The sequence below is a fragment of the Sander lucioperca genome, chromosome 3 (assembly GCF_008315115.2).
Source record: "Sander lucioperca isolate FBNREF2018 chromosome 3, SLUC_FBN_1.2, whole genome shotgun sequence".
NCBI lineage: Eukaryota > Metazoa > Chordata > Actinopteri > Perciformes > Percidae > Sander > Sander lucioperca.
Genome location: NC_050175.1, coordinates 13,567,333 through 13,577,665, shown reverse-complemented (window position 1 = coordinate 13,577,665; position 10,333 = coordinate 13,567,333). Strand labels below are relative to the sequence as shown.

The following is a 10,333-nucleotide window of genomic DNA, read 5'->3' as shown; positions in this document are numbered from 1 at the left end:
GATATCGATCATCTCAACTAACTCTATGCAAGAAAGAAAATAAGCGCCTTTCTAAAAAATGTCGAACTATTCTTTTAATTTTTGGATGGTCAGACATAATGTGCTACTAATTCTCCCCCCCCCCCCTCCCAATTTGGAAGGAAATATTGAGCTTTTAATGTTTTCAAAGCACCTTACATCAACATTAAGATGTTCATTCAACTATCAATGCCTGTATTTCACAATTGAAATTTATACTCTGAAATACTTCATGAACACACTCATTCTTTTCTAACAGCTCTATTTAATATCCATACCTGCCATATATGCCTTACCTTTTTAAATATATAAACGGACGATCACCTGGATGGTGTTTTGCTAGGCACTGCCATCTCTGTTACTATCCTAGCATTATAGCAGCTAAGATACACATTAAATCAATGACAACTGCTACATATACATATATACTGCTGTCTAATTTGTAATCAATTCCAACAAAACATCTTTTCCTAAAATGCAATAAAATATCACTGAAAAAACATTGATGATGTTCACACTTCTTATTTAACAGTGCCATGTTTGATAATAGAAGGCTACGCAGGTCTGTAGTCAAATTCCTCTGTGTGTGGTGATCAATGCTGACAGTACCGGCTGTGTGTCACACCGACTGATAATGATCGTCCAAAGATCAGCCAGACTTCCTGAACTGTTCCTGTTCACTTGCTCCAATGTTTTCACCAGATAAAATCGCTATGGGATGGAAACACATACCGTAGCTTCCTGTTTTAACAATTTCATATAATGTTGGTTAGGTTAATGTACTTAAAAAACAATTCATATTTTAAATTCTCATCATAGGTTTTAAAACTTGAATCTGCAATGTAACTGTAGGTATCAAATAAAAGTAGTGGAGTAAAAAGTATATTTGCCTCTGAAATGTAGTGAAGTAGAAGAATGAATATACAGTTTAATTTCAACATTGTACTATAGTATAGTACTTGAATATGTGTACTTAATTACTTATCATATATGGAGACTTGATTATGCAATCAGAAAATGTAATGTTTTTTTCAGTGATTATGTCTACCAGGCTACCTTTTATCACATGTCAGCTGTCCTGTGTGAGAACATTGAGCAGTATTGTCTGAAATCTGAACCAGCTGTCTGTTGTTGTGTTGGTCAGCCTCGAGGTCACAGAGTTTAACGTGTTCCTCAATACTCGTATGGGGTCATCCCACCAGCCTGTCTGTAGTCCTAAGCTTATTGGTTCCTAGTGAAAACATAAATCTTTAAAAACGGCTAACCAATTTCCTAAAACAGCTGGGCACTGTAGTTTTTAGCAAACGTTACTCAGACAGGTGTTCTAGTATTTGTGGCAGCAGTGTCACCGTGTATATGATAAACTACAGTACCCATGTTTATCATAATAAAGGACATCAGTGGTTGGCACAGAGAAATAAATTATATCAGGATTTGGATACACAGACGAAATGTGTTAATAGGGTCAATTCACTGTTGGTTTAGACTTTTCATGGGATTTGTTGACAGTAAACACATCAATCCGTTTATGGAATGAAACCATTAAAAGCACATATTGTGGCTCCAAACTTTGGCTCTTTAAGTCCTCTAGGGGGCTTAGTTTTAAAGCAGTTACAGAGGACTGCTGTCCATTTAATCTCTGCACCATATAATCCATAAACGATAATAACAAGAGATTTGTCTGTTGTTTACGACACTGTTTCCTCAGTAAAGAAAAAACTATTATCAACAGGAAACACACACCCCCACATCACAAGCTGCCGTGGTTCTCGTTTTCACAAACAATGTGAACTACGCTGTGTGTTGTGACCATAATGAAGACGAGGGAGAGTGTATACTGTGGGAAATGATTAGTTTCAGTGCTCCAACTGAATGAAAAGACCAATGCATGGGCTCTTTGTCTGTGTATGAGAAGTCAGAGATGCAGGCACAATGACCTCATTGCAGTATCATTGTATACTCATTGCACACACACATTTGTAATAGACAACTTTGTGACTTAAATAAAATACGGCCTGGGAACGCCTCGGGATCCCCCAGTCGGAGCTGGTTAATGTGGCTCGGGAAAGGGAAGTTTGGGGTCCCCTGCTGGAGCTGCTGCCCCCACGGCCCGACCCCGGATAAGTGGACGAAGATGGATGGATGGACTAACCTCATGTTTAACAAATTTATAGATTTAACTTAAAGAACAAATATATGTTTAACAGAAGAGATTAAGTAAAAATAACAATTATTCAGTGTTCTTCAGTACAAGTATAGAAGTATAAGCAGCACATAGTTGGCAAAATGGCCCCTTTTCAGATTGTTTTACTATTACTGTTGTATTACTGTGCAAACAGGACATTGTAGCTTGTCCAGGTAAAACTAATATTTATATCATATTTGTTTAAAAATCTTTATCTTCAAAGTAGCTGTCAAATATATTTAGTGGGGGGGGGCGACCTCTAGCTCACCCAGTAAGAGCGTGCGCCCCCAGAGTCCTTTGCAGCGGCCCGGGTTCGAATCCGACCTGCGGCCCTTTGCTAGGTGTCATCCCCCATCTCTCTCCCACCTTTCCTGTCTATCCACTGTCAGTATCTAATAAAGGAAAAGAATGCCTCAAAAAATAATCTTAAAAAAAAATATATATATATATAAACTTTAGTGGGGGTTAATATGCAATATTTTGAAGCTACTGTGAAAGTAAGTATATGGTGCATATAATAGCAATACACCAGTGTGATACCATTACTTAAAAAAATTATTTAAAGTACAGTACTTGAATAAATGTACTGTATGCAAAATTTCAAGTAAGTACTGTAGCTTAATGGCAGAGTTTATAATGTAGTGGCAATTGTGGCCTGTAGGCAAAATGTAAGCTCCACGCACAGCTTATTTAGCAAAGAAATTCCAAAGATTAGGTCTTTATACAGACAGCCTTTATATTTAGGACTCTTGACTCAGTTAGGCATAACTTGAGCACTGGGATGGTCAGAGGCAAGGCACAGAGGCAGACAGCAGAACATATCTTATTTATGACAATATGTCTGCATATGAAAGGAGGGCGGATCCTTTACTATGTTCACACTCCTGACCTGCTGACACAAGAACCACAAACTCCATGATTGCTTCTTTTTTATTATAAAAAACAAAAACAAAAAAAACCCGTGACAAATAAATAGACTAAAACAATGTAAAAAATATGTTTAGGAGATCTGTGTGTGGGGGGGGGGGGGATGCCATAACAACGGTTTGTTCTAATTGCAACATGTATGAAGTCAGATTGGTCCCTGGTTTGTTAAATTGATATGAGAAACATTTCACAACATATCTAGCACCGCTGTGTTGTCATGAGCGCTGTATTCCGCTCTGATGACCCACATGAATCACAGACATTTCACATGAATCCAGGACAGACTTGAAAACAATGAAACACCTGGATTAGCTGTGGATCAGTTAGAAAAGGGGCCACTGCGTAGTTTCATTTCATATAAATATAATATATTAATTTATACATTGTACACTACAATGGCTCTATATCACATACACAATTCAGGTAAACACATGAATAAAAAGGCAGCAACAATTTTAAAATCAAAAACCAAAAGCTGTGGGAAAATTGAAATTAAGTCTTTCAGCTGCACATTTGAAAATACAAAACTTTAAGAGCAAGATGATTCTGTGCAGAAACCTGTGCTTTAGTACTTAAATATGCAAGCTGATGTCACTCACTCCAAAATTTCTGAAGGCATTGAGAATTTTTACAATCTTAAGGAGCAATTGACAAATTGTCAGTTTTAATGCGTGTGGGGTGTGTGTGTGTGTGTGTGTGTGGTCCAAGTATGTGCAAACATTCAGTTGATGACTTGAGATTACAACCCTGAATTCACTACAGATTAAGCCTGTTTTTGCAGCACTGATGTTAGAATTCAAATGTCTACTTAATTGTGCCACATGAAATGAGAACATTTAAGAGGATGTGTTTAGGATGTCGAGGGCTAGCTAGCGCACCAGGAGGAAGGTGAGTCCAGCGAGGCCCACACCAGCAGCAGCAAACAGTGCTGTCTTCATGGACGAGTCCTGACTCCCCTCTCTGGCACTGACGGAGAATTTACAGAACCCCTCCTACGAAAAAAAACAAAAAAAACAAGAAATGGTTAGAAACTTTGTTGTTACTAGCTAGAGAGACTTTACCTGCTACTTCCAGATGCATATACTGTAGGTTTTTACAAAAAAAAAAAAAAAGAGAGAAAGTATTAGCTGCCAAAATGACTTCCAACTAACAGGGGATTGGCTGACGGCAATTATACAACACATTTTGGAAAATATGTCACAGTCACTGACAGCCCGGTGTTTCTCCACAAACAGAAAAATATTTGCGCCTAGAGGGTGCCGCTGATAGGCAACTTTTCAAATATCCTGACAGCGCAGCAGTTCTTCAGTAAGAAAAATGAATTAATGTCAAAAGTGTCAACCTTAAGTTATAGAAAACTGTGCCAGTTTGTCTAGATTATACAGAAATTATTTAATTTGGTAATTTTAATCATGAACTAATTCTATCTTATTCTGCCCCATTAGCAAGACAATACAAATGGGTAAGCTAAATGCTGTTGAGACCATCCAGCAGGCAGCTGTATATTTCTGCAACTTGTTTTCAGTCTGAAGCCACACATTCGTCCAGCGAGTGCACCTGCTCTCAGCTCCAGGTGTTTCGCTGCTTTGCAGCTGCTTGTTTTTCTAGTCCTACCATGCTAACTTTCAATATGGCTAATGACAAATTCAACACACAGAAGCTTTGATTACAAAGTCCATCTGGCTGAGCTGGTTATGTGTCTGTTGAAACCAGCTGCCAGCTGAAGAAAGGAGGGGTAAGTGTGTGTATGCGTGCGCGTGTGCGTGTGCGTGTGTGTGTGTGTGAGGGGGCCAGGGCGAGCCTATTCACAAAAGCAGACAGACATTCAACTGTAGTTGCGTTTGGTTTGGTGAAGCTTCTGGGACCTTAGTCTAACCAACATCCATCATAACTATCCCTTCAAGGTTTTCCAGTTAAATAAGCCACAACGAGCAGGTTTAAAATGATCTTTGCCCTTTTTTGATTTCCAGTGGTTAAACAAGTGTATACAGTCCAATGCTGCCTGACAACACAGCTTTTGTTTCACCATTACAGAAGACTTTGATAAAAGCTGTTTGATTATGCCCTGAATTGACACTGCTGAGGGTCGTCTTGTTGTAGAATACAGTCCTCACAATCTTGGCCTATTGCTACTCTACAATTCATATAATCACAGCAGCCACATGAGACGTCTGAGTATCTGATGTCTCATCTGCAAGCAGCAAAGTAAAAAAGGCTGAGTCTAAACTAAGCCCTGGCCATTTCTTTAAGCCACGTTTACACTAACATCTGAATATTAACCTAAGCAGGAAGCAATCATGATCCCAACAAACTAGGTGGTTTCCAATGCCAAAAGTCTAAAAACATCACTTTCACTTTTATGTCTTAATGGGATTTTTTTTTATTTATTTTTTTTATAACAGTTCTGTTTTTAAACTGGGTTACTGCCCAAGATACAATCAAAATACTTCTTATCTACAATGTTTGTGGTGACTTGGCGCTACAGTCTCGCATGCAATAGTCATCAGTTTAGAAGCAGACATGTTGCTATAACCTACCCATCCGTCATTCTCCAGGAACCAGTCTTTCTTCTCCTCTCCCAGGTAATCAGCTATGGTCTCAGCCAGCGCCCTGCAGTTTCCAGGATCCTGTCCCAGTTCCTGCCCCTGTCCGGAGTCCAGCCCCGGCTTCATGCCCTTCTGCTCCATCAGCTGTCTGGCCAGCACCCCAGTAAAGGTGAAAAGGGAAACAACCCTCCCCCAGTTCAAGTGTCCGTCTCCCACCAACTCCTCCATCACCTTCCTGAGGCTGGAGCAGAGGTCCGGCCCACAGTGCTTCAGGAAGGTCTGAGCGAGGGTGTGGAAGCGAGCCTGGTGCTGCGTCTCCATGTCGTGGGCCAGGAATCTCATGGCAGCGGCTGACTCGCTGGGAGGTGGAGGGGCTGGCCGTGGGCTTGTGCAGCACAGGGACAGGTAGTCCTCTGCAAGAGCCAGGGTCTCTTTCCACAGCCCGTACATTTTCTACCAGGGGAAAACACATTTCACTTAAGGAGCCTGCTGACATGTGAGGTGCAAGTCATTGTGTTGCTACAAAGAACCACAAATATGGTTTGTTGATGGGATGGGAATAAAAGAATAACCAGGTCATGGCTGCAACTAACCAGTACTTTTATAATTAGTTTGCCAATTACTTACTCAATTATTGGTTGGTCTATAAAACTTTAGACAACTGTGAAAATGCTAATCATAATTTCACAGCAAAGTTGGCATTTGTTTGGCTTTGTTACTTCTTTTTTTTAAACGACCTAAACGATTAGTTGATTAAAAATTGTTTAATGTTCTGCCAATTGATTAGGGTACCCATAATTATATAATTTCAGCTAGGTGTCAAAATCAACTTGACATAGTAACGTTCGGTTACCAATTGTTGAAAGTTAAAGGGGCTTTCACACCGCCGCGCGGAAACTCGCCGCCTCCAGTCATTTCTATAAGGAGAAGGCGGCAGAGAGGAAGCGGTTTTGGTCAAGGAGCTAAGGGTATGATTCGAAGCGGTTGCCGCCCATGTGAAAGCGCACAGATTCTGCAAGAACCGCTTTTAAAAACGCTTTGCTTTTCGGGGAACCGCTCTTGCAGGCATAGCTAGATATACAACACGGTCTTGCAGGTAGGAGCCTGCGGCTGGCGGTTGTCGCAAGGCGGTGTGAAACCCGCTTGGCAGCTAACAGCAACGCTAGGTATCTGGCTTATGAACGGCAAAGAAACAGCTTGTGAGAACGTTATCCCTCGGTAATGCGAGCCGGATGATGCTGGAAGCTAAATACAGCTAGCTACGTTAACGTAATAGCCTATCAAACAGATAGCTATATTACCACTGTAATATGAGAGCTGCATATCATTAATTATCCGTTAGTTAAGGGTGAAATTCAGACCAGTTGTCTATAGTAGCCGGCTGCCCTTTCTCCGCTAACTAACCGTTGATCTGTCACCGGAGCAATGGAGGACACAAAGGACCACATTCACACAGGCTATGATGAGCTAGCTAGCTCAACTACGAGAGCCACATCAGCACATTACGCCGCTGTATGTCATTTTACAAACACCTCTGTGTGGTAAGAGTTTTACATGTCCAAAAGCACACATACATAAATAGGTAAAATATTGTTTTACGTGCGTAAAAGAAAGAAAAGCTTACCCTCCCAGCGATATCAGACTGCTCTCAGCACAATACGAACAGCGGAAGGAGAACCTTGCTCTACTAACCGCTTCCCTTCAACTGACTTCACATTTATCATCTGACTCCGCCTTCTTATATACAGTCTATGGTAATATCCCCACCACAAAAGCCCCGCAAAAGTCCCTTTATATTACATCGAACCGTTACTTCTCCCACAAGAAAGCGAAAAACACACTTTGTCAATATCTATTATGCAGTAAAAACCAACGTGGTTGCAATAATTTAAGCTAAATTAAGTTGTTGAAATGAATTGTCTTGCCACAATATTTGTGGATTTTAAATGCATTCCACTGTTAATAAGGTCCTACTCAGCTTTGCAAAATGACAGGAGGCCAGGGGCCAGAACATTAATAATAATTGTCAGATAAAATGAATAAACATTAAAAGGCACATAAGTCATCTTTCTTTGAAATTCTTTATTAATTTATTAATTTCTTTCAAATTAACTGAGGGAGTTTCTAAGATTTGAGGACATAGGCTGTAGCCTGAACCTCTATCGAAGGGTCCGTGCTGGGGATCCACTGACACTTAAACAAAATAAAAAATAAACAAGCTCTATTTTGATGTATTTATTTTTTATTAACATATTTACATACAAACTACAAAAAATGTCCCAGTGTGAATCAATTTATTTTCATTGTGAAAATAAATGTTCTGCGAGCGGGCTGTAAATTGAGTATAACTGGTCTTATTATAGTTGTATGAAAGCTGTCTCTCTGTATAAGTTGTCAGTAGGCCTATACAACTCTAAAATCGCAATCCAAGTAGGATATAAGATAAAACAGTAAATGTAGAATAGGGAATAATCAAAGTGACATTAATCAATTGACCGAAAATTAATTTACAACTATTTTGATTAATCAACTAATTCTAAGCAAAACTGTCCCTTAAATACAAACAACAACTTGCATTCTATGTAGCCTAAATTGAGTATTTCTTGATTTTGGGGCAATTTGTTACTTCACTCTTCTATTTCTGCCATTCCATAGACCAAGCAATTCATTGATTACTCATAAAATTAATCAGCAAATTAAACAATGTAAATCAAAGATATTGGTTGACTTTCATTACAGCAAAACTTAATGAAATGCTCTCACACATAGCATGTTTATGTTAATTCATAGATACCATCTTCATTTGACCGATCTTAAGTAAATAGGTCTTAGTTTGAGCAGCCAGGTTCCACCTCTGCTTTGAAAAGGTGAGAGCAGACTCGGGATTTCAGGTTTCATTCATCACAAAATAGTCCCACTCCTACTCTCAGCGTATGGTAACACAATTTGTAAACTACACACACAGTAACCAGTTCAGTTTGAGGAAGTGAAAAATGCAGAGAGTTTGTAATCAAATTGGCAGTCAAAGAAAATGGTTCAGTAATGTAGCACATCTGCAGATATTTTTGGGTACTTCCTCTGCATGGTAATACCCTTCTGACCTCTCATGCATCAGTCTCTTTTCTCTTCCTGTCTTTCACCAACCTGTGTCTTTAACTTGCTGTTTCCCTGGGTTTCCCTACGGGTGTTTCCCTTATTGAATTCCATTTAATTCAGGCTGGAGTTAAAATAAAATAAAAATAGATGACAAGCAAGATGGCAAAAAGAGAAATAAAAGCTGTAATGTAACCTACAGATCCCTAGATGAGCTGCTGGGAAACATAAATCTGATCATTTGAAACTGAAAATTCAGTTTGTTTCAGGAGGGCCCAGACTATAGGGATATGATTTAAATGTTGAGGGGTTTTTTTCCACAATAAAAGGAACAAGGATACTGCAGTTCTTATAGTGGAGACTCATAACTTCCTGTGCAGTTATTCAGTTATGGGCAGGTCAGCTTTGGTTTGAGTTCCTTTCACTGCAGTTAAGTAATGATTTAAAAAACAGTTCATGTATATTTTCAACACTCCGGGGATGTTGTGTGCTATGTAAAGTGATGATGTAGATAAGGATGGCTGACCTTTGACTGTTGCTAGAAAAAAAGTAAAGACGTGTAAGACGGAGAGACCATCTGATCAATAATGTTTTGAGGACACACACTTGGAAGAACAGATTGAAAACACAGATACATACAGTATATTCTCCCACTTACTGTAGGGGTGTGAAATAACATTAAGTGCTTGAGAAATTGAGTTTTATATTGAGGTAATTGTAGGCCTACCACACTTGTACACCAGCATTTTTTTTTTTAAATAATTAACTTTAGAAATAATGTGATGGATTACATAACTCAAGTAAGTTTTAAGTCTGCTGATATATTTCCATATCATACAGAGATGAATGGAAACCTTTGGATGCCGTGAGTGGTAGAAAAAACAAATCCAGATATCTAAAACACACCAGCATGGTTTGTAAAAGGATGTTAGCTGCGATGAAATATACACAAGTTTTACAGTAAATATTATAAAACGTGATATGTCTTCTTAAATTATGCAAGTGATTCCTTGAAAAAAAACACCCCACTACAACAGGACTTTTCAGGACAGCCAGACATTCCTGTTACAAGTGCAATGCATTGCCCCCTGGTGGCATACAGTGTAACCAAAGTAGTATTATTCAGTATTCTGTTTTCTTGAGCCCATTTAGTTGTCTTTTTTTTTTTAAATACAATAAAATCAGGATAACATTTATTCCTGGGATGTCTTAATAAGAATATTGTCACACACATAGAATGGTCTGTGAAAATCAGTAACACAAGACCATAATGACAGAATCATCAGGTCGCAGCATATTTACATTTCTCCCCTCCACAGACTAAAAGAAATGCAAATGTCAGCCATGGGGATTGAATCTAGGTCAACCTCAGTGCCACGAGGCTGCAGTTGGATGCAGCCTGTGTGGCATACACCAAATATCCATTTATATTTTGTTCATGCAGAAATATGTCAAGTTACCTTTATCTGTTTTGGCTCCACCTGCATAGAGGCTTCCAGTGAGGTTGTCAAAAACGGAGTGAATAAAAGGCAGAAGAAAAACCAAATGTACAAAAAACAAAACA

General features: G+C 39.1%; 1 protein-coding gene and 1 long non-coding RNA gene across 2 annotated transcripts; both read right to left on the bottom strand.

The window, feature by feature from the left end:
- Nucleotides 1-227: 227 nt before the first annotated feature.
- Nucleotides 228-550, bottom strand: LOC116037611. Its single transcript, XR_004101902.2, has 2 exons — nt 448-550; nt 228-357 (listed from the first exon to the last, which is right to left on the bottom strand). It is a non-coding gene; the product is annotated as an uncharacterized LOC116037611 (long non-coding RNA).
- Nucleotides 551-3,171: 2,621 nt separating this feature from the next.
- On the bottom strand, nt 3,172-7,412 carry bcl2l10 (BCL2 like 10). Its single transcript, XM_031281594.2, has 3 exons — nt 7,301-7,412; nt 5,668-6,129; nt 3,172-4,122 (listed from the first exon to the last, which is right to left on the bottom strand). Exons 2-3 carry the CDS (start codon nt 6,124-6,126, stop codon nt 4,000-4,002), a joined length of 582 nt encoding a protein of 193 aa, XP_031137454.1. The 5' UTR covers nt 6,127-6,129; nt 7,301-7,412; the 3' UTR covers nt 3,172-3,999.
- Between the last annotated feature and the right edge of the window lie 2,921 nt (nt 7,413-10,333).